The sequence below is a fragment of the Phaseolus vulgaris genome, chromosome 9 (assembly GCF_051622355.1).
Source record: "Phaseolus vulgaris cultivar YP4 chromosome 9, ASM5162235v1, whole genome shotgun sequence".
Lineage (NCBI taxonomy): Eukaryota > Viridiplantae > Streptophyta > Magnoliopsida > Fabales > Fabaceae > Phaseolus > Phaseolus vulgaris.
Window position 1 is genome coordinate 11,654,427 of NC_143506.1, and position 24,757 is coordinate 11,679,183.

Consider the following 24,757-nt stretch of genomic DNA (forward strand, 5'->3'; position numbering starts at 1 on the left):
TTTATTTCCGCATTACTTTATTTATCAACCTATCATTTATTATGAACATGCATGTGCACGCTGGTAGTGGCAATTACCTCTTTTCCAGGCCCTTCAATGCCGCAATTCAAGGACCTTGCGTGGTTGATCGACAAACCAAGTCAACCTCCTAATTCCTATTACTCTTAAATAAGATATAAGATCCCTTAAGATTCAGATCTTGTGTAAATTATTGCAGATCTCATATTCAAGATTTCATGATGAATATTTTTTTGTATTAGGAAAGAACTTAAATTTTTTTGTGATTTTAGAAATGTTTGAGAGTTTTTGTAGAATAATTCATTTTCTGTGATGGAGTAAGATCTTACAAGTTTAAGATTTTGATGGAAAATTCACGGTTAAAGATTTATTGAAGGGAGGTGAACTCTTAAATAGTAGATGTTATGTTTAAGATTTTGACTAAAAATTTAAAATTCTTTTACTAAAGAGGTTCAATTTGACATGCTAATTACAAAATGGGTAAAATGTTACAATTACAATGTGAGATTATAATTAATTTGAAAATATAACTCAAAACAAGAGTAGATACAAGGGGAAATGGGAGAGGACACTATCTTATTTAAGGGAAAGAAAATGACTTCATAAAGAAGAGATGACTAAAACGAAGACAAGAGGAACAACCGACAACAATTCACAGGGAGACAACAACTCACACGAAGACAAGAGGAAACAATTGACAATAACTCAGAGGGAGACAACAACTCACAGAGAGTAATTTCAACTCAAATTTTACACTACACTCATTATTATTTATAATCTTACTGACTTGAGCGTTGTACCATCTTCTACAGGTGGAACCCTCTCATTTCTTTGGAACCAATTCATGAAGTTGGAAGGATACAATTCGATGACCATCTCGAAATTTAACTGTCAACTACATGCTCTGATGATTGATAGATATCCTCTTCACTAGAATATTTATCATTAAAGATGCATTAAGTTGAGATGTTGTTGCTCAAATATCAAATTAGCAGTTTTGGAGAAGGAGGAACCTGAAACAACAAATAAAATGATTGTCGGTTAGTTTTTTACATTATTGTCAATGGTGAGAGTAGCAGATTTGGAAATGACAGTAAGTAGTGGGCGAGTTTGATATGAAAATCTGAGAAGTAACAAGTGACATAGAGCATGGGTCAAGCTCTGAAACTAGCAGTGTAGTGCACAATTAAAATGACAGCGTGAAGCAAGGCTTTTAGCATGCTATCCCAACACCCCCATGATAACAGCATATATTATACCATATCTTTCGGTATGGTGCTACTTATTATGATGTTCCCTTTAATAAATTGTTACTGTTCACTTTGATTTACATAATGTGAAAGAGGAAAGGTGGATTTACATGGAAGAATTGCATCATCGACACCTTCAAGGATAAAAAGAATCCTAAGGAATCAACCAAGTTTGTTGTAAGTACAAAAAGTTTGCACTTATTAGGTCAAAATGTCCACACATCGCCTTCAAGCTTTGGACCAAGATCCTTGACCTTTCAGGGATGTGAATGTTCATTATTTCTTTCCTACTATATAAAGGGATTCATTAACTTGATCGTCTAAAAGACTCCAAACACTTATTCTTTGTTTTATATACAAACACTTATTGTTTGTTTTATATACATGTACAAACCTTGGACGTCCAATTATAGTACCTTTTAAAATATTATTTTTCATGTTTTTTTATTTAAGATTAAAGTGACTTTAACAGAAAATTTGTTAGTAAAATATATTTAGCTAATACATTTTTAACTGAATTCTGAGTTTATAAACTAGCAGTTTAAGTGTTTGGTAAAACTAAATAATAATTTAGCTGCCAAAATTAAATGGTTCAATTTAGTGTTTGGTAAAACTAAATGAAGATACTCTCCGCCCATTCAACAACATAATTTATATGGTTCAATCTCAATTGTTAATTGATATACATATGTGCCAAATGTTCAAGACTAAAATGGGTTCCATACCCATGTTCATCCGTGAGTTCTTATGATTATTACTTTCTTTGATGTTTCTAGTTGTAAAAGTGAATGTTATCATATAATATTTGGTTTCTACCATTTACTCTCCTTTTTTAAATCATTGGTTCAAATATAAGTTTACGAAGACATTTCTGTATAGTAGTTTTCTTATATGATTTATACTATCTAATTGGTTGAAACATTATCTTCCAATTTTACACCAAAGTAACATTTAAACAAGATTATTGTTGAAAGAAAATATTCAATAAGCAAAAGGTCGTCTGAGGGCATATGTGTTTGTGTTTGTGCGTCGTTGGTGTAAATGGCTAACCCAACTGGGTAAAATACATTTAATCATGAGCATTCGGTTGTAGTGTCTCATCTACCAGTAAAGAATGCCTGATGGTAGCATCTCACCAACTAGTAAAGAATGTCTCATTCATTTGATGAAATGCATCCCGAAAATCTATCCGGTTGAAGGCCATCTTGTAGAACCATTTTTGTTTATTACTATGTAGAATGTCCATTGTGTTTTGTGTCTTGGGTTGAGTGTTCACGTATCCTCTTAGGCATGTATTACGGAGGGTTACCATGGATTGAATTTTTTAAAATCCAAATAAATAGATTGGATTTAAAATCTATATCCATTTTAATTAGATCAAATTTATTTAGATTTTTTAAAAATTCATTTAAAGTGAATTAAATCTAGACTAGTCCACTTTGTTAATTAGATTAAATTCCTTTTGTTAATTACATTAAATCGATTTTGATATGGACACATAATAACTTGGCTCGAACTAGGCTTAAGCCGACTTAACCAGGACGTGGACCAACTTGGCTCGACATCGACCTCAGCCTGGACCACTCGACATCCAGGGCCAGGACCACTCGACATTGGCCCGAGCGACTCAAAATCGGCCCGAGCCCGGACACCTCGACATCGATCCGGTAGGGACGACTCGACATCGACGTAGGCCGGGATGACTCGACACTAGCCCGGGCCCGCTCGACTCGACATCGGCCCGAGATCGCTTGGCTCGTCATTGTCTTGGGACTGCTTGTCTTGACAACGGTCCGGGCCCGCTCGACTCAATATCGGCCCTGCCCGCTCAACTTGACATCGACCCCAGGCCCGAACAACTCAACATCAGTCGGGTCCGAACAACTCAACATCAGTCAGGCCCAGACGACTCAACATCAATTTGGGCTCGCTCGGCTTAACATTGGCTCGGGCCTGCTTGGCTTGACAATTGACCCGCAATTGCTCTCGACTCGACATCGGTCCAGGCCTACTCAGCTCGACCTCGGCCTGCTCGGCTCGACATTAGCCTGGGCCCGCTCGGCTCATTATCGACCATGGCCCACTCAGCTCGACATTGATCGGGGCCCAGGCCCGCTCGTCTCGACATCGGCCCGGGCCAACTCGACTCGACATCGGCTTGTCATTGGCCTGGGATTGCTTGTCTCACAACGGTCCAAACAACTCGACATCAGTCTGGGCCCGCTCTGCTTAACATCGGCCAGGGCTTACTCAGTTCGACATTGACCCGCAACTACTCGACTCAACATCAGCCCGGGCCCGCTCAGCTCGACATCAGCCCTGGCCTGCTCGATTCCATATCGGACCCGAAAGACTTAGCTCCACATGGGCCTTGACCGACTCGACTAGACATTGGCCTTGACCGGCTCAACTTGATATCGGCCCGAGCCCAGAAGACTCGACATCGACCCGGGCCTGCTTGACATCGACCCAGGTCCACTCGGCTCGACATCAACCTGGGTTCGCTCGACTCGACATCGGCCCGGGATATCTCGGCTCGACATTGGCTTGGGACTGCTTGTCTCGACATCGGTTCGGGCCAGCTCGGCCTGGGCCACTTCAGCTCAATATCAACATTGGTCCGCTCAGCTCAACATCTGTCGTGCCCGAATGACTCAATATCAGCCTGGGCCCGCTTTGTTTGACATCGGCCCAGGCTTGAACGACTCTACATCCGTTTGGGCCCGCTCTGCTTGACATCAGCTTGGGCCTACTCGGTTCGACATTGACTCGCAACTGCTCGACTCGAAATCGACCCAGACTCCCTTGGTTTGACCTTGGCCCGGGCCTACTTGACTCGACATAAGCCCGGGCCTTTTCGGCTCATTATGGACCTTGGCCCGCTCAACTCGACATCGGCGCAGGCCTGCTCGACTTGACATCGGCTTGGACACACTCGACTCAACATCAGCCTGGGCCTACTCGACTCCATATCGGACCCGAAAGACTCAGCTCAACATGGGCCTAGACTGGCTCGACTAGACATTGGCTTTGGTCAATTCGGCTTGATATCAGCCTGGCCGACCTGGGTCAACTCAATATCAGCCACTCAACTCAACTTGACCCAGGGTTGACTCAGCTCAACTGTGCCCCAAAACGAGCTTGGTCGACTTTGGCCCATATCGATTTGATTCGACTTGGGCCCAGACAACTCGACTCGTGGACTTGAGCCAACTTTGCTCAACTTGAGCCCAGATTGTCTTGGCTCAACCTGGATCGGGCCAAGTCAAAATCCATACCAAATGCTATTTGGATAATCCAAAAATGTATCCAATCTATATCTAATCCATATCCCAATTAAACGGATCAGATTTAAAATCCAAAAATATGAATATGGATTTGAGATAAATCCATTTAAATGAAATAATATGGATTTGGATATTGTATGGTATAAATAAGCACCAAGGGTAAAACATTATATAAAAAAATAATTGTTGAGCATGTGTAAGATTCTACTTTATTGAGTGATATTTTAGTTGAATAGGTATTGGCTTGCTTTCTTTGAATGAGAGAAAAGTATTGCAAAAGCAGTCACTCAAAAAAATATTTTATATTTTCTATAACACAGTGAATCTTTGAAAGAGGTTAAAGGTACAAAAAATAGAGGATATCTATTTATGTAATTCATCCTTAAGCTATGATGACGATTCTAAAGAAATGGCAGTTGACTCTAGTCATTTCAACTATATACAAGTGTTAAATACTATGCTTCATGACCATATTAGAATTGGTATAGAATCAAAAGATTCTTCATTCGTTAGATATGTTGAATCTTAAGAAATAACTAACTATCGAACTTAGATAAGCTTGTTTTTTATGTGGTTCTGAACCCTCCTCCATACAGGAGTCCAAAACAAATTCTACGAAAAAACCCTCTTATTCGTTTTTTACATTTCAGCCAAAAAATAATGAAGTATGAAACTGACACTGAAGTATGGATAGAATAGACTATACTGACCGTCAAATCTTCCCCGGCAATAAATAAATTATACAAAATGAAGTATGGAACTAAATCTAAGTAATACTAAAGTATGCTCATTTGTTCAATTATTGTATTTTCTTACGATTATTAGCATATAATTTTATGCATTATTTAGTTTTAGTGCGTTTAACATACATTTTAATTTGAAGAAAGTAAGATTGCAAGAGAGAGCAAAGAGATGGATGGACCTGACTATTAAATGGAAGTGTTAGACCTGTTGAGTAAAAGCTGAATTTACACGCCATTAAGCATACAGGGCTTAACCAGCACCCCTAAATATTACCCAATTCCATCAAAGACACCTCAAACTCAGATCATACGCAACTGGTCAGCGGCTAAAAGAGTCAAAAGGGGGGGCTCATGAGTTCATGTTCAGTCAAAAAGGCCAACATTAATAATTGTAGATAATATCTCAGCCTCTTCAATCGGGTTACAGGCACCAACTACTCCTGCTTTTAGCAAAGGTGCTCCCAGATGTGTCCCAAATCAGAATTGAAAAAGAAAAGAAACGGATGGAGCCAGCGTGAAAAAGAAGTGAGATAAAAGAAATGCCCTCTAAATCTAGCCAAATTCAATGCCCACATTAAGGCAAACATTGTGGAAACCAGAGCTCGTAAATAAGCAGTGGCAAGTTTCAGCATGCCGAGCCGAGATGCCATCTAAATCTAGCCAACTTCAATCCCCACATTAGCCAACATTGTCCAAACCAGAACCTCGTAATTAAGCATGGCAAGTTTCATCATGCAACAGACTTCATTCGGTTGTAATAACTCAAAATTTGCAGTACTTTTAGATGAGTGGAGAAATCTGGCAGCTTGAAAGTAAAGATCTTTTGGCAACATCATAACTGGTTCGGTTTGTTTCAGTATCACCTGCCGTCATCGTAATGATGCCTCTATTTTCATTTTGTCATGAAGGGTCACAACCAAGTTATGGGCGTCATCTAGCAGCTTCCAAACATCGAGGTGTCCAGCCATGCCATTGCATTCCTTAATGATCTCGTCCATGCTGCTATACTTCTCAATAATCAACTTTCTCCTTTGTAGAACTGAAGCTGCTATTGCGTAAAGCAATAAATCGTCTGTTGGTGGAGCTCGCTGCCTAATTCTGCTCCATGCAGATTTCCCAATGCCTGCTCGGATTGCTGCTTGATCTGCCCACATTACTTCCCAAAGGCAAAGAGTCTGCTCAAATGTCAACTCCCTTCTAAACAATACCACCACCATCCTATACACAAAAAAGCAATCCTCGGCCTGCAGCTTCTGCAAATGCCTAAACAGGTGGCCATCCTTGAACTTGATAATTTTTGCAACTATATCAAGTTGCCTCCTAATACCCACCTCATCAAGCCTGAAATTTTGCCTAGCCTTTCTCATGAATCCAACAAAACACCAGAAAGCCTCGTGATCTTCTGGTATAACACTAACTATAGGTGATAGCAAATCACTCATACCCTGGCAGTAGCCAATTTCAGGGTCGTACAAAGCATATGCTTCAAGAATTGCAACCAGTCGAGCAGCATGAAAGATTCTGCTGGCATCTAGGTGACCATAATCCTTCAATCCAACAGCCTCAGCAGAACGATGTGCCCTACAGTCTGGTACAACAGCTTGAGAAGGGGAGTATGGCATCCATTCCCCATTGGCACGTACTGCATCAAGTCGGATGATCCGTTGCCATGTGGCAAAATCTTCATTAGTCCATAGTTTCGACGGAACTTTCATTAGAGAGGGAGAAGAATTTTCCTTAGGTGTCTTGGAATTGTTGTCTTCCTGACCATCATCAGAAGGAAATGTCTGAATTATCTCAGGACCTTCTGAGGAGTCTGAATCAGTGGAATCAGTATCCAGTACAGAGGTATCAGCATTGCTAACGTTTGGAGCATCATCTCCTTCCAACAGGGCACTAGATGGATCATCTGAATATTCAGCATCTGGACTGTGTTCCTCACTGGAAAGAGACTCTCTGGCACTTGTTGCATCTTCAGAACTAGGAGAACCGTAATCTTGAATAAGACTTCCACCATCCCCTTCATAACTGATTTCACCTATTTCATTTAACTTGAAGCTCCCACCATTATTGTGCTTTAGCAGCTGCCGGCACTGTCTGCGAAATTTCTCATACTCCTTTCTGCATTTAGAGATTTAGAATTAAACTGAAAAAACAGACGAGGGAAGGGCACACAACATAAAGTTTTGAATACTGCAAAAACATGATGGATCCATCATATATACTTTACCTATTTTGAGTTCTTATAGCATCTCTTTCTTCTTTGGTACTGTCCAAGTCATAGCTGTATAAATGGACATGTAATTAGTAAACATAGAAAAGTTCATATAAATTAATACACATGGAAAAGTATGGGAAAAAAAAGTTCAAAATGACATAAATAAAGAAGCCCATCAATATCCTTTCAGGTGTAGGATGAAGCGAAGAATAAAGTTTGTGCTACCTCAAATAAGAGATAATTAAGGTTCTTCGTAACCAAGATGCAACACAGTACTAAAGATTTAACCAGGAGCAAGATATTTCAAATCACATTGTCTAACAGCATGTCCATTTTGTATCTGATGGCAGGACATAATCCAAATTTCCTAGATCCCAAATATGTAAGAAAAATAAACAGTAAGCATTATTTAGAAATGAAGCATAAAAGATAGCATGCTTACACTCCGAGTAGGAATGGCCAAACTTCAGCTCTAATAGTAGGATCAACACCCTGCATCAGATATTTATACGTAATCAAGTTCAAGGAGAAACAGACAAACCAGAAAAATTTAAAATCTAAACAATCAGATCGGTAAACTCACTCCACTGTGAACTCTTTTCAGGATATTTATACGTAATCAAGTTCAAGGAGAAACAGCCAAACCAGAAAAATTTAAAATCTAAACAATCAGATCAGTAAACTCACTCCACTGCGAACTCTTTTCAGGAACTTAATTCCACCATCCCGAATTCTCCCATCTTGGGTAAACAAGCTTTTCCATTGCTGAGGTAAAAGTACTTGTTTCCTTTTCCTACGCGACCACGGTGATTTAAGACGACCTCTGAAAATTAAGCCACAAGGATAATCTCATTACTATTACTTGTATTTGAATTTTAGATTAGAGAAATATAGGAAGTCATCAAGTAAGAAATTCAGGGAGTGAAAAGGTACACAAAAATATACTCTTCCAGATTAACAGCAAATCACAGCACTGCAGTATAATAGCTAATTTTTCCAAGTCAACTGTGGCTTACTTCTTTCCCCAAGAATTGAGCAGGCGTATACAAGTTTTAGTATTTTAAAATCACAAAAATATGTGCATGATACATGACGCAAAAAAAAATTAAATGCATTCAGCATTAAAAGCCATCAATTTTGAAATTAATTTTATAATATGCAGCAATAATTTACACTTGAAAATGAACTATATATCAAGTTGAAGAAATCCCAGTGTACTTAAACAATGGAGTTCCTGTGCAATGTAAAGTTCAGCATTGACTTGAAAAATATCACATATTTGTCGCTGTGTACTGCTAAATTTACAAAACACAGCCTTGGAAAATTAAAACAGTTGATTCCAAAATCCAAAAGAGATTGCAGCATCACCATTTTCTGTTAAAATTTTTAACTTTAGTACTGATGAAGTACGAAAATATGGGCATGCAATTAAAAAAAAAATGAGGAGTGCCCGGGACGAATAAAAGTTGTACCTGACGACTTGATCAAATCAACATCCCTCATATACATATATCTAGATTAAAACTTAAAAACTGTAAACCTTCTTAGATTTAATTTGTCATGTCATGAAATATACTTTTTCAGTCTCAAATTAACACATCCGTAACATACACTAGCACAAATCTTCCGATCAAGATCACCATTTAGTTACGGTTTTTCACCCACTATTGATTTGTCACGAGAAAAGGAATAGGAGGATAAACAGTTTGAGGGAAGAAGAAGAAAACTTAGAAATAAAGAAATCTACTAAACAGACAAAAAAAAACTCCAGCAAAACCAAAAGAGAGATCTGTCTCCTTCCCACTACCTTGTCCTCCTCAACCCTACAACCCTTTCAGAAACAAATCAGGATTTCCTTGTTTAATTATGGAAAGCATTGTTTGCAATTCAAACAAAATCAACGATTCAACAAGCGAAACACACAATAAGACCGAAATGCTGCAGAGCAAAGAAACCCAAAAACAGAAACGCAACAAACACAAGTTGATCAACCTAAGCGGACACTGATAGCACAACTGGGATGCGCAGAGGTGGAGATCTGGCACGAAATAAACACAAAAGTAATAGAAATCTCAGCGCTGAATAAAAACAGTTTAAAAAATGAGCAGAGAACAGGAGAATGAAGAAGAGAAACTTACCGATCAGAAGACGAACAGGAAGCAGGAGAGGAAGAAGTGACAACGAATAGAACCGATCGCAAATGGATCCACGACGAGGAGGACGACGACGATTGTGACGACGACGACGAAGGAGAAGAATTCGAGGACGACGGTTGCGAATTGAGACTTCGTCTAAGGGGATTCATCTATAAAATCCTTCTATGTACACTTTTTCGTGTTTAGTTTTTCCTAACAGTGTAACTAAATCGGAATCGAAAACAGTATCCTCTGGCTAGGTTTTTGTGCGATTGCGACGACGCTCTCTAATTGGTTCATTCGAGAGGTCCTAGGTTTTCACCTACTAACAGCGCAGAATACGGCGGCGACGAGAGCAAGGCCGGCGAGGGCTGTGAAGAGCACCGCCGGAGTTACCGCCGCCGCGGACATTGAAAGCAACCCGGCGGTGCCGGTGACGAAGTGAGTATCGCTGGTGGTGCTGAAGTGAGTGGATGTGACCATGGATAGTGAAAGTACAAGAATACCCTTTCCTCGATTGATCGTTTCTGAAATCGTTTGAGAACCGAAACTAGTTTGAGAGAAAGAAGAGAAGAGAGTAGAGAGGCAAAGTGAGTATCAAGGGAGAGAGAAAGGACTAAAATGGAAATAAATAGAAAATTTGAAGGAAAGAAAGAAATGAAGACTGGTAGAGTAGGGAAAGAAAACGAAGCAGAATCTAAACTAATATGCTTTTGTGGGAGGAGAAGGGTGCAAATGTCAAAACGCTGCCGTTTCTCTCTCTCTCTCTCTCTCCTTATATTATCACATCATTCAAACTTTCGAACTAACTAACTAATCTCTCAATCTGCTCCTTTGTTAAAGCTCCCAAGTTTCAATTAACTAATTTAATTACTAATTAATAAAATGAAAAATTATGCCAACAAGATTATCCTTTCCTCCGTTTATTAATAAATTGCCTTCTAATCTAATCTAATCTAATCATGGGTCAATAGCTTTATTTCCAGTAAAGCTATTAAATGTTGCAGACCTATACTTCCGTAATATAGGTAATTTCTTTGGCCTTTTCCAAAAGTTGTTATCTCTTTTTCCTTTATGCTGTTCAATTAAAATTAGTAGTCTGTCACAAAATTAAACCCAATGAGACTCATTTTTTATTTCTTAAATAATATAATGAATTTAATTTTTATAGATAAAATAAGTATCATTGAAAAAATACTTCATTTGCTCTCATATTAATTAGGTGCAAGAAGAAAAATTGTATTTTTTTTTGTGTGAATCGCATGACAATAATCAAATTGAGATTAATCATGGTAATTCAAGTTTCTGTCTCGAGTCACACATGTTCTTGGTTTTTAAAAATCCCACACTATAAACAACTCTGCTTAAAATATTACCATGGCATGTGATGTTAAATATTTGTTTATACAACAGGATTTTACATAATTGGCAGTTGATATTTGTATTGTAAATTATTGACTTTGAAGAAATTAGTGAACAGTCATCTTAATTAAATTTTATTTTACTAAACTCGTAACAATAATTCAAATATGAAATTCGTTTATGGAAAATCATAACAGTTATATGAATTCAATTAAATATAATAGGAAAATTTTAATTTTATCGTGCTTTATAGGTTTGATTTTCAAATATGCATAAAAAAAACTATGTTATTAAATGGATCACTCATATGGCGTTTGTGATTTAATGAACTTTTTAAGTTCAGCTTTCCATCTTGGTAAACAATATTAATGTTCTAATATTTTGTTTTGATAAGATAGTTAAAATCAATAAAATATTTTGAAGCAAAGTCACTTTATATATTTGAGATAATATTATTACTATCAGTCACATTTGAAGTATTATTTATTTTGAAACTTTAAGATTTATCATAACTTTGTTTTTGATAAGTTGTTGATGGAAAAAAGGTCCGCGAAAACAATAGACATAATCAAGAATCAATGCAAGAAAATAAACAACACAGGATTTAAGGTGGTTCAGTCGCCAACTGCAGCCTACATCCACACCGGTAACTATTATATTTTCATTCTATACTGCACATCAATTACAAGTACAATGATATCTTTTAATAAAAATTATAAAGGAACACAATGATTAAGTTCACTTACTAAACATTGTGTTTAGTCAGCCCAACCCAATTGGTCATGACTTCATACCCAACAGTCGTCTTTTGAATTTAAAGAGGAAAACATGTTTAAAGTGTCGTTGGTCTTGACTCATAAACGAAGTAAAACTATTGTGCGTACAAAAATAAACCTCACATCCGAGGTCTAAAAGGAAATGGAGGTTCATCTTTGAATTCACTTATACATTTCCAGATATAACGTCAATGTTTCAATCTCAAACCTATTAAAATACATAACTAAGATCAATCATCGTAAATGAGTTGTTGTCCACTTTAAATTTTGGAACTCAATCATTGTTTTGTCCTTAATAGGTGTATGAAGGATTAAAGGAGAAAAATATATTTAAATTGTCATTGTCCTTGACTCTTAAGTAATTTTGGATTATTGAAAATACCAAAACAAGCCCCTAATTAAGGTTTAAAGGGAACGAGGGTTTATATTTGAAACTATTTTTCAATTCTCATATATGGCATAAATGTTCTGACTCAAGTCCATTTAGATAATATTAGTAGGATATTTATGATATTATTCATCACCATTTTATTGATAAAAGATACTTTAAAAGGTCAAGATATGAATATGTATTTAAATTCTCCTTAATCCTAATTTTTTGGTTGTATGAAAATGAAAAGATAATTTTAAAAACAAATCATCATTCTCTTTAATTTGAATGAATCAGAAAATTAACTTCAAAAGATAATTGATCCCTTAAATCTTGATTAGGAGATTTGTTTCTATAGTCTAATAATTTTCATAGTTTAAAGTCAACACTATAGATAATTTAAAGACAATATTATCCCTTAGGAAGGCATTTAAAAACAAAAGCCAATACTCTAAATATTAAAAAAAAAAATCCGTCTCGCTTCAAGCCATTTCAAAAGTAAAGTGTACTTTTTTTAATAACTTCTAGTCTTACATTAAGTTTGAATAAAGAAATTAAAAAATAACATATTTATATAATAAAAGAAAAAAAGGAAGTAGTACAATGGATTAAAATTTTCATATAAATTAAAATTAACTTATTTACTTTATTTTCATAAATGTATTAATCCTTTTTTTTCACAGTCTCCACTGTTATAAAAGTATTACTGTAAAGAAAAAAGACACAACTCACATTGTTATTACCAGTGCAGTTTGTGTACCTTCTTTGCAACATGGCAAGTTTCATCATTCATTATCTGAATTTCTTCCCAAATAGGAAATAATTTTTATAAATAAAAGAGACTTGTTTATACATAATTATATTTCACGAAGGTTATTTTGTTAAAGTGGAAAAACTATTCTAAAAATTGTTTTTTATAAATATTTAATGTACTTTCATACATAGAATTTAAATATATGATTATTGACTAAAAATATCTGTTAAGACGTTATTAAATATCGTGAATAGGAAAGCAAAAAATGGTAAAACTATAGTGCGAATGTTATAATTAGGATGTTTATGAGGGATAGATTGCAATCAGCCGTTATAGTAAACCTAAAAAGGAATTAATATAGTATGTGACATAGATAATTTTAAAATTTAATGATAAAATTTTGAACTGATAATTATAAATCTATATTTAATCTTTCAAAATATGATTTTAGTTTGGTGGAAGCATTGATTAAGACAACATGTTTATAGTAATTACAAATTAGTAATCTGATCCTGACATCTAATATCCGGTCAAAAGCAGGTTGAATTTGTGTGCATAACTCCACCGACTTGAGCGTAACACAATCCCATTATAAAGTGCTGAAAATTTTCAATCCAGAAATTAATATTTGATAATCAATTATTAATTTACTTAAAAAAATCAAATTTTCTAAAGTGAATTACTTAATTTACAAAGATGAATCTAGGTGGAGTGTTATTGAAGTTCGGACACTCCTTTTAAATGGTGTGTTCATGTTAAATACACGGATACGACACTCGTACAATACTTGTATGACATTTATCGATTAAGGGTTCAATTCAAAAAAAATATTATTTAATTTATGATAATTTTAATATAGGTCTAACACAATTTTAAAAAAGATAAATACATTAATTTTATAAAAACTTAAATTTATTATATAACTTTTTAATATAATTATAAAAATAAGAAACAAATCATTTTAAACTAATTCTAAAAAATATTTTTGTGTTAAAATAAAAAACTGAAACATATTAATGTAAATAAATCTTTATTGTCAATTTATATAATTCATAATATATAATATTTTGATCTGTGTCGTCTCTTTAATATTTTAGATATTATATATATTTTTGTGTCTGTATCCATATCGCATCAGTATTAATATCATTGATAATTATAAATTTTTATTATCAATTTATATAATTCATAATATATAATATTTTGATTTATGTCATCTCTTTAATATTTTAAAGATTATATATATTTTTTGTCTGTATCCATATTGTATTAGTATTAATATCATGATAATTTGGAAGCAGGCCAAAACTTGTTTGGTAGAATTTTGTAATTTTTAAATAAATAAAAATTTGAGAAAAGGACAAGCATAATTGTCAACTAAGTAACTAACAACTGACGTTGAATTATGTATATGGGAGAAAATTGTAGAAATATCAGTCAACAAAATCAGGCGCAGTGATTTCTTATTTTAAAGCATGAAAAAGAAAAATGAAAAATAAATAAAGTAATTATATTTAGGTATAGTTATTAACTTATTTCTTAAAGAAAATTCTGATATTTACTTTAAAATGTCAGAGATTAAACACAAATTCTTTCAGAAACCAGAAGTAATTATTGTTATATAAACCTGATAATGTTTTTTCATGTCATTATTTCCAATTGAAATTTGTTGGATTCAACTGCTATACGCGCATTGCACACCAGAGACTAAACCTCTGCAAATATTCATTAATTTTCAAAAGTATATTAACATGACCGGCGTTCCAGTAGAAAACTAATAATATTAAAAAAAAATAGTAAAGTGATGATGAGTGAAAATAATTAACCGTTAATAAAATTAATAAATACTATACAATAATAGCATGAATATTATAAAAAAAAATTCAAAAATATTTATATTTAATTTAAGAGTTGGTAATTTTAATGAAGTACAGAGTGTTATAAACTGTTTCTTCCAAGACTTTTTACTTATTGCATTTCAAAACAGCAGTGTTTTTAGTTTTTCCTTTTTAAATAATTTCCCTTTTAATTTTTAAGTTGTTTTTTCAATAATACTAATATACACATATATTATTAAAAATAATTAATATTGAAAATAGACTAAGTAAAAGTTGACAAAGTAAGGGTATGTTTGACCTAATCTACATGAATTAAATAATTTTGAATGAATTAATCAAATTACTAAAAGACTATTAATAAAATGGGATAAAAAGCATTTGTTGGAATATAAATGTTTAGAAAAAAGTAAGCGAAATCCATTTTGACAATCTCGAGATTTTTGAGTGTGCTTTTTCTTTTCTTTTCTTGGAGCCTCAAAGAGTGTGGTACTTGAGATGATATGATACTTGGTATTGTTGTGGGCTCCATCGGTTTCCAAGTTTATTGTTTTGCCATCAATTGCCACTTTGAGATCCGACAATGGCCTATATAAAAAGTCTACCAAAATTATATGTGTTTCCTTCCATAATTTCTCACACGCACTATTTGCAATTCCATTGCTGCTTTGTTTGGTCACAACAGTCCAACATTGTCATCATGAATAAACAGCTTTGAAAATACCACATATTGCCTTTTTACCACACAAATATTTGGCTAATATATCACTACTTTTCTGCCTTAGCAGCACCCAACAGTGTCTATTAATTGGGGTTATTGACGTGCAAGGTTGCCACACAACTTTCTTAAAAAATGAGAAGAAAAAAAGGGAAGGAAGAAAGAAAGGAACAATCTTCTAAGACCCATATGCTTTACCTTTTGAATATTTGTGCTATATAGGTCCTTTTCATCATCTACCACAATGATGAAAGAGATTCCATAAAATAAACAGTGAGTCCAATCCGAAGAGAGCTTTGTCTTCTGTGGGATAATGACAACACCAACATGCCAAAGGTGTGTCCTAAGTATTGCCCCCTAATTACAACATTGCACTCTCCGTTATCACAAAGTATGGCCTTAATTATGTGAAGTGATTGCAGTCAAAACTGCTAATCATCAAGTGTTTGTTTTGGGTTTGAAGCAAGTCCCCTCCTTCACTGTGACTTCTCTGTAGTGGCAACTTGGCAAGGTAAAAGGGTATTGATTCTACCCTGAACCAGCTAGCCATTTCACAGAAACAAAAGCTAAAATAAAGACTAGGTTTTCACCTTAGCCTCATTATTGGATTTAAATGGAATTCATTTCACAACCTTGTGAGTACAATTTTACTTCATTTTTCTTCTCTTTCATTCCCTCTTACTTTTGAGCCTGACCCATTTGGCCTGATGTGAAATTAATAGAACTGTAGACGGTCAAATTGTGTGGCACATGGATAAAGCTGGAATGCATGGTACTCCAATTAACAGAATGTGCTATATTCAGAGTCTTTTACCAAGCATGCCCTAAAGTGACATTTAATGCAAAAAAGTGTGTGGAGGTGGGAGGGAAAAGATGAACTAAAACTACTACACGAACCATAACACTATTTTCTTGGACTAATCATTCAATTTGATTGCAAATTGCAATAAAAAAATGTTGTCTTTGAGAAAATGGATGCCGGATTAGAAACCCAAGTATACTTCACATTGTACGAAAACCAATGCCATATGAAACCACAAAAGAAACATAAAACGTTGTGTGAAAAATTTTAAAGTGTCAGGCGAGGTAAAGCGTGAATTGTTTGCGTTGCCCATGTGGTTTGAGGACGTTTCTTGCTTATAGTATGTGCTAAGGCAAATAAGCATAGTTAAGTTCCCCCATCGTGACACGCATTTTAATATCAAACTCCTAATTCAGATTAATTATAACGCAAGAAGATTTTTAATTACTTGTATCAAAATCAAATTTACCTAACTTTAAATCAAATGAACCTTTATTCCTCTTACAAGTCACAAGTTTGAGTAGAATATTCTTGGAGTAACTGTTCAGTCTAACAAAGTGTGTGTATCCAAGGTTTTCTTCTGACGTTCACGATGAAAATTAAAAAATCAAGTATCAATAAATGAGTCCATGGTTAAAACATCCACTTCAATGGTAAAATCAAGACTATTTAGTATTTATTATACTTGTAAGGGGTTAAGATATATTTGATACAGGTTGGACAATTCATTCTTATTTTTGGTCACACTTTTTTTTTTTTTTATTTGTTTGGGTTTCATCTTATGATAAATTTTATTATTGATGAGTCATAATTAATGTGTATAATTATAAAAAATGGTATTACTTACTTTATCTGTATTCCTTTTTCACTTTGATGCATTTCACACAAGTTGGTCAGTCGATATCCGATATCGGATATTTATAAGATTGTCTGGTCCCAACCAGTACAATATTTGTCATGAGTAAATCGCTCACAGTATAAAACCAAAATAATAAATAATGAAAAATAACAGAAATTAAAAACACTAATTATAAATTTGAACTGAGTATATCACTAAAAAGAATCAAATAAATTAAATGGATTGAACTAAAACATGAAAACGAACGTCATAAACTCTTGAAATTTATAAAAATATAAAAAAGCAAAGATATTATGTGATTGGATAGATCCACTTATCCAAATAAAAATTTGAAATTCAAACTAAATAGAGTAGATTCACCGGATGATCATATTTGATGAATTATCCGATCTCTCGGTTGGGTCACTTAACTAAGCAATGAAGCAATCTAATGAGGTGTTGATGGGTTTGAGTGGGGGGCAACACCAAGTGTACCTTTTACCACGGTCTATCTAATGTTTGCAAAAGTAGTGGTAGCTTGGCACCTTCTCATGGTTCGGACTAGAACTAAGGACTAAAAATAAAAAAATGAAAAAAACCTAAAATAATGCAAAGAATCTGATTCAATGGCCCAAAGGGGGTTACTCTCTAGAGTGATGGTTGGTGTATTTGCTCACGGGGTAGGGAAGAACCGAGGTTTGTTGTCTGTTGACTTCTAGCCTGTCTTATTTTATTTGATGTTTTCTCATCAGGGAAATTTGGTTCTCAACATGAAATTTCTTCAGCCCAGTAATTCTTTTCCATAATTCATATATCCTCACGCCTGTTGCAGCAAGCCGCGTCCTCATAATGGTGTTAGAGTCTCACATTTACAAAATACAAAACGCAAGCTAGCAAAAAAGCTCCATGTGGAAGTACCAAGAACCGTATAGGGGTCAACACATGATGACACTGATTGTGGGAAAGGACAATAGTAAAGACCATTAACGTGAAGTGATTATTTAATTCATTTCAACAATAAGGACATAAAAGTGGCATTTAAATCGAATGAACCCGTCCGTTTAGAGGTGGGGTTGGTGCACATTATTGATTGAAAATTTGTGGAGAAGAAATGTGATATTTTGAAGCAACATAACTTAATATTCCCTTTATTGTCACAAATGACTAAGGACCCTGTCCAATGCTAACTGTCACTTGGAAGAGAAAATTCAGTACACAAACTCAACATTGCAAAGGTAAAAAGCACAACATATAGATCAACTGGCTTAGCTGCTGCATCTACAACTTTGATGCAGAGTCTTTGTCTAAGAACCATTTCAACTCCCCTTCAGGGGAAACCAGTGCAACAGGAAGCTTAACAGGATTCTCAGATTTTCCTAACACAGAGTGAACTGAATCTGCTTCATCCTTGCCAGTCACTACAAGCGCTGCGTAAGCACATGAATTAATCACTGGAAACGTGAGAGTTATTCTCTCTGGCGGTGGTTTGGGGGAGTCCTTGATGAAGGTAACCCATCTTTTATTCTCGTGCACAAGAGGATGCCCTGGGAACAAAGAGGCTATGTGGCCATCAGGGCCCATGCCCAGCAGTATGAGATCAAATTTTGGAAATCCACTGGTCGGTGATAAAGTAATGACACCTTTACTGACCAATTCTCTGAGACGTGTCTCATAATCATCGGCTGCTCCCTCAGCTGAAAGGGTATCATTGATTGCATACACATTGTTCGGAGGAATCGATACCTGCCACGAGAACCAAGATGGAAGTACCAACAGGTTAGATTGACAAAAAACTTATGTTGATGGAAGACAAGGAAGCCAAACAACATAATCTGGTCACGCAGTCATCTTAAAGAAGATTGCACAGAAAAATTACAGCTCATAACTTGAAATTGAAGACAATTTTTTTCTTTCCCTTCATTACATAAGAATAAACACGTCAAAATACCACCCTAATATGCAATATCCAACGAAGGAGATTCATCCACCTGATCATCTACAGTTAAGTAATCTCTCCATGAAATGCTTGTAGCCTTATATTCATCTGTGTACTTTCACGACTTCATATATATTTTTAGTTTCCTATTATATTTTTAAACATTCAAGTTTGATATGAATTAGTTTAAAGGAATTGTTTGGTCATAGGTTACCCTTATTTAGAAATCAATCTTTGTTCAAAAAAATATATTTTTAGACTTATGGAGACTAAATCTTAAGAAATATAATGAAAGAGACCATTGTGTAATAATATAAGGACTAAAACTTAAGTTGTTTTCTTTTTTTGTCTAACCTATATGGTGGCACATGCAAAGACTAAATGATTAATTGATTAGTTTAAACTATTACTTCCCTAAAGAGAAAACATGTCCATATTTCATGTTGGGTGTGATTCTAAAATGGGGTTCTTATCCTCACACATGAACTATTTTAACAAAGGTTTGAATTAAACTTAAGGAGATGCATAACAGTGAACTAATCTCCTTATGTAATTTTTTTTCTCAACATAAACATAAACTAACACCTAACGAACATAAAACATTCTCAACAATGCGAGAACATGTTCAACATAAACAACCCGTGCACATTCAACCTAAACAAACCATTTTCCAACATACAGAAGACAAGTAAATATACCTTGGAGAGAAGGCCATCTAAAGCAAGCTTGTAGTTACTATCTACATGAGTCTTAGGCACGACCCTCTCATCAAGCCAAAACACTTGCCATTTGGACCATTCAATAGAATCAACATAAGGCGGTTCCGGTAGTTTCCTGAGATCCCAACACAAAACACATTCACATTAATCCAATTCAATTCCATCTAAACACGCTTGCGTTCAAAGTGAGAACATTTTTATATGAAAAAAAATATCACCGGAGATACTCGATCATAGAGCCACCAGACAAGCAAACGGTGAAAGCCCCCCTTTCCGAAGTAAACTTATTGGAGAGATCTGCAACGTACTTGGCAAGAGAGTCAGCAAGAAGATCCTCACCTTCAAAGATCTCAATGGCAAACTTCTTGGTCTCTGGCATGGACGCCATGAAATGTGAGTGGGACAGAGAAGAAGATGCGCGTTCAGGGTGGAACGAGGAAGGAAGAGAATGCGAATCACATAGTGTTTGATAGGTGTTGAATGGGTTAATTAGTGAAAACATACACTTCACAATCCAATAAATTAATATTTTATTAATTTTCATTTTATTTTTTAAAAGTATTTGTTAAGTGTATGTTTGAAAGAAACTTTTATCGTAAAGGCTTACCACAGACCACACATTTGTGGTGTGGGTGTGTCTTCTTATAAACGCGCACCAAATGGAACACACTCCCACTTCCTCTCTTTGTCCAATGCTGATAGAAACAGTTTGAAATGTTTTTTTTATAATGATATAATGATAATCTAAATTTTTTATACAATCACATTATACTTCTTAATATTATTATTTTTATATTTTTTATATAATTTAATTCTAAATTTATTTTTATTATATATATATTTATTTATTTTTAAACTCATCACATCAAGAATTGTATATGTGTTTGGATTGAGGAGGGGATTTGTGGGGAGGGGAAGTGAATTTGTGAGAATTAGAGAGAATATGTGAGATTGTTTGGATTGAGGGATGATAGTGAATTTGTGAAAATGATTTATTCAAATTTGTGATTGATATGATAGTTAAGAAGGAACTCGAAAATTATTTTAAAGGTGTTATATGTAAGTTTACAAATTTATCATTGTTATTAAAAAATATTTAAATAATGAATTATGATATATATTTTTTGTGAATATTTGAGTTAATTAAATTTTTCTAATATATAATATTTATAATTACTTGTATTTTTTAATAAAAAATTAAAAAATATAATATTTTTTTTACTAAATTAAAATAAATTTATTAAATACATTAAAATTTATGAAAATAATATTTATTATTATATATATATATTTATTATTTATATAACTATATATGTTTTTTTTATATTATAATTTTATTTTATTATTTTCATTATTTACAATTATACGTTGTTATTAAGAGTATAATTAAATATTTTTGAAATTGTTAAATAAATTTATGTAATATTTAATTTTATATATTATATATATATAGTTATGTTAATAATTATAATAGAAATAAAACAATTAATATTATTAATCGTTTGAAAATGCATGCACAAGGGTATTTGGGTAAAATGCAAGAATCTTAGGTGGAATGAGTGTAGCTCTCTTCATTTGTGTGAAGAATAAAAAAAAGCTCACACCTTATTCTCATTCGCTTCCCCATTCTCAAAACCAAACAACAGCTCGTCTCTCCCTCCCCATTGCACATACCTGAAAACAAACATAGTGTAAGAGTTGTTAAACTATATTTTTTTTATGGATTGGATATGTTTTATGTTGATACATTATACTTACAAATTATTTTCTATTTTAAAATTATTTTTTATTTTTAATACAAATTTTAGATATTCTTAATATTGGTAATAAATAAAGAATTAAATATATTTTTTCTTTATATTATAACATGAAAATTTGAAAAAAACTAATAATATTTGAAAAAAAAAAACAAAAATCCAAGATGATTATTAGTTTTTTTAAAAAAAATTATTAATATTTTTTCAAAATTTACTGTTGTTTTAATCCCATACCAAATTGAGTATAACTATTTGCAATGAGTTGATGAAATGGAACCTCAATTGAATCAATTTCACATACAAAAGTGTAACAACACTTTTTTTAAAAAGCAGAAAGCGTTTTTCCTCCAACCCCACACGATCACTTTCTTCTTCTTTCTTCCCAATCACTTTCTCTCTCTACCAACTTCTCTCCTCTCCCTTCTCTCTTAATTTCTCACTTCATACCTCATATATTTTAAAATCTGGTCATACCACGTTGTAGTTGGTGAGTTAAGGAACATTTCTACCCGGTCAGATTTTTAAACAGAGTAAGTTCATTTTTACTCTAAATATCCTTTGTTCTCTGTTTTTCCTTAGGATTTAGTCATCAATATTGGTGGGTTCAGTTGAGAAGTTTAACCCTCTCAACTTATTCTACTATATACTGAATTTTTGTTCTGTTTGGATAATTTGCATTAGGCCTGTAAATCTTGAAGTTTATCCAGACTATTGGAAATAAAATTCTAAAAGTTGCTTGGAAAACAAGAAATTAAGGTAAGGGAAGCTAAATTTAATTTTTAATAGCACCCTAGGATAGAAGATCTGAATGCGAAAGGGACGTGGTCCCAATATTCAATTTCTCTTGCAGGGATGTTGTTTGTTTATATGTTATTTAAATTTGTAAAAATATTAGATTTTGATGGTTTAATATTTAAGGTGTTGTTTTTTGTGTGTTAATTACGCTTTTGAATACTGTGGATCGTGTTTGGAATGATGTTGTATGGCAGAATGGTATGAAATTGAATTCATACATTTGGGATAATGTATGGATTGATGTTTGTTGTGTATTAAGTATTGATGCCTATGTGGTAATAGAGATTTCCGAGCTTCACTGATGATCTAAGTCACATAGACTGAGATATCAGGTGGTGAGAAGCAGATGGAGGAGTTCATGCACACCGTGACATATGAGATGCACGGCTTGGGTTGTATTGAACTTACCCTGATCCTTTATGTTGGATTCGCTGGTAATCTTTGGATCAGGTGTTAGTCTCTGGTAGGACTTACTTAATACGGGTCTTCCGGAAAACGTTGTTTGTTGAATATTCTGGATGTGTAGATCCATGTGAGATCTACGTGATTGATTTATGTTGGAATTTGTAGAAGATTGAATAATTGAGAAATTGGCCATGTAATTTGATTTTCTCTTTTAATTTAATTTCGTATATTATAAAATTTTATTTTCACTAGCTTACCCTTGCCTTTTGTGTTGTGTTTAAACTGCGATGACTATGTTGTAAAACAAGAACCCAATATAGCAAAATAAAAACGAAAAACAGAGTGTGTGAAACGAAAACAGAGTAAGTGGTAAAACCCTAGATTTCTTCAGTGACCGTTGGAGGAGATCGCGGAGGTTCAGCGAAGACCGGATTTGCTCCGAGGTTATCGCGTGACGTTGCCCCTTCCACCTAGAATCGTAGCCGCACGACTGGGAACGCTCACGCCTTCGCTCTGCTGATCGTGTTGAATCTTGAGAACGTTGGAGAACATTGCGAGATTCGTGGGTGGTTGGCTCCTCCTTTCCCGTGGGTCTTCCTCCAACTCCGACGACGGTCACGGTTCCGTTAGGGTTTGAAGATGCGGTAGCTTTGGATTTCTTCATCTATAAATACCGCATTCCATCCTCTTGCTTGATACCACTCTCACTCACGGTTCTTCACCTTCTTTGCCTCTCTTTTTTCAGCAACTAAAAGCTGCAACCTTTCTTCTTCCTCCCCTTATTCACCTTTTCTCTTTCTCTCTCTTCATTCATTATATTACTTTATTATATTTAATTTTCTGAATGCATTGGGTTCATACTCTATCAAGAGTAACTTGTTAGTTCTTATCCTCGAAAATCTCTGGGAAGTTCCTGTTGTATCCTGGGAGACTCGCGCAATACACCGCGGATAAGTCCTTACGGACAGTGGTTACTCACGCCTCGGGAAACCAATTTTGTTCGTTTTAAAGCCTATTTTACTACAATCGTAAAGACTTATGGCTGAAAATCCGAACAACAACGACAACACCGCTACGGGAACATCAAATGTTGCTTCCGCAACGCAAACCATTTTTGCGAAACCATTTCCGGACGTCTCCAAAATTGAAGTCTTCACCGGTCAGAACTTCCGACGTTGGCAAGAACGCGTGTCCACCCTATTGGACATGTACGGAGTTGCTCATGCACTTACAACTTCCAAACCCGACTCAACCACAGCTGCGAAACAAGTTGACGACTGGATCCATGCGAATAAGGTATGCCATCACACTTTACTCAGTGTGTTATCTAACGATCTATTCGATGTTTATGCTTCTTATAAGAATGCGAAAGATATTTGGGATTCTCTTATCCTTAAATATACTGTCGAAGACATCGTCAGATAAAGGTTCGTAATTACAAACTACTACCGCTGGGAGATGATCGAAGGCAAAGACATCAAAATCCAAATAAACGAATATCACAAGCTGATTGAAGATATCAAAACTGAAAGCATAAAATTGCCAGATGAATTCGTGTTCGAACTCTTGATCGAAAAGCTTCCGCAGTCTTGGACGGATTACAAACAACAACTGAAGCACAGACATAAACAAATGTCTTTATCTGATTTGATCACCCACATCATCATCGAAGACACAAACAGGAAGGAGTGCGTTGCTGCAAAGACCAAACCTTTGTCTGCCAAAGCAAACGTGATAGAAGACAAACCAACTCCAAAAAGGTACGAGAAAAAATTTGATCACAAAAAGAAACCTAATAACAAATTCTCTCGTCCGAGTGGAACTAACCTCACTTTCAAGAAAAAAGGTAATTGCTTTGTCTGTGGAAATCCAGGTCATCATGCACCTCAGTGCAGACATAGGGCTAAAAACGACTATCATCCTAAGGCAAATCTAGCCGAAAGGGAAGATACTATTGTGGCAGTCGTTTCACAAGTAAACCTTGTGACAAATGTGAGCAAATGGGTGGTAGACTCTGGGGCTACCAGACACATATGTGC

The 24,757-nt window shown here is 34.7% G+C and overlaps 2 protein-coding genes across 2 annotated transcripts; both read right to left on the reverse strand.

Moving 5' to 3' along the window:
* Positions 1-5,484: 5,484 nt before the first annotated feature.
* Positions 5,485-10,275, reverse strand: LOC137823114 (rab GTPase-activating protein 22). Its single transcript, XM_090295047.1, has 6 exons — positions 9,974-10,275; positions 9,655-9,807; positions 8,204-8,339; positions 7,959-8,008; positions 7,529-7,582; positions 5,485-7,419 (listed from the first exon to the last, which is right to left on the reverse strand). Exons 1-6 carry the CDS (start codon positions 10,132-10,134, stop codon positions 6,168-6,170), a joined length of 1,806 nt encoding a protein of 601 aa, XP_090151173.1. The 5' UTR covers positions 10,135-10,275; the 3' UTR covers positions 5,485-6,167.
* Positions 10,276-18,225: 7,950 nt separating this feature from the next.
* On the reverse strand, positions 18,226-20,258 carry LOC137821386 (putative 6-phosphogluconolactonase 4, chloroplastic). Its single transcript, XM_068625951.2, has 3 exons — positions 19,980-20,258; positions 19,741-19,876; positions 18,226-18,849 (listed from the first exon to the last, which is right to left on the reverse strand). Exons 1-3 carry the CDS (start codon positions 20,147-20,149, stop codon positions 18,385-18,387), a joined length of 771 nt encoding a protein of 256 aa, XP_068482052.1. The 5' UTR covers positions 20,150-20,258; the 3' UTR covers positions 18,226-18,384.
* Between the last annotated feature and the right edge of the window lie 4,499 nt (positions 20,259-24,757).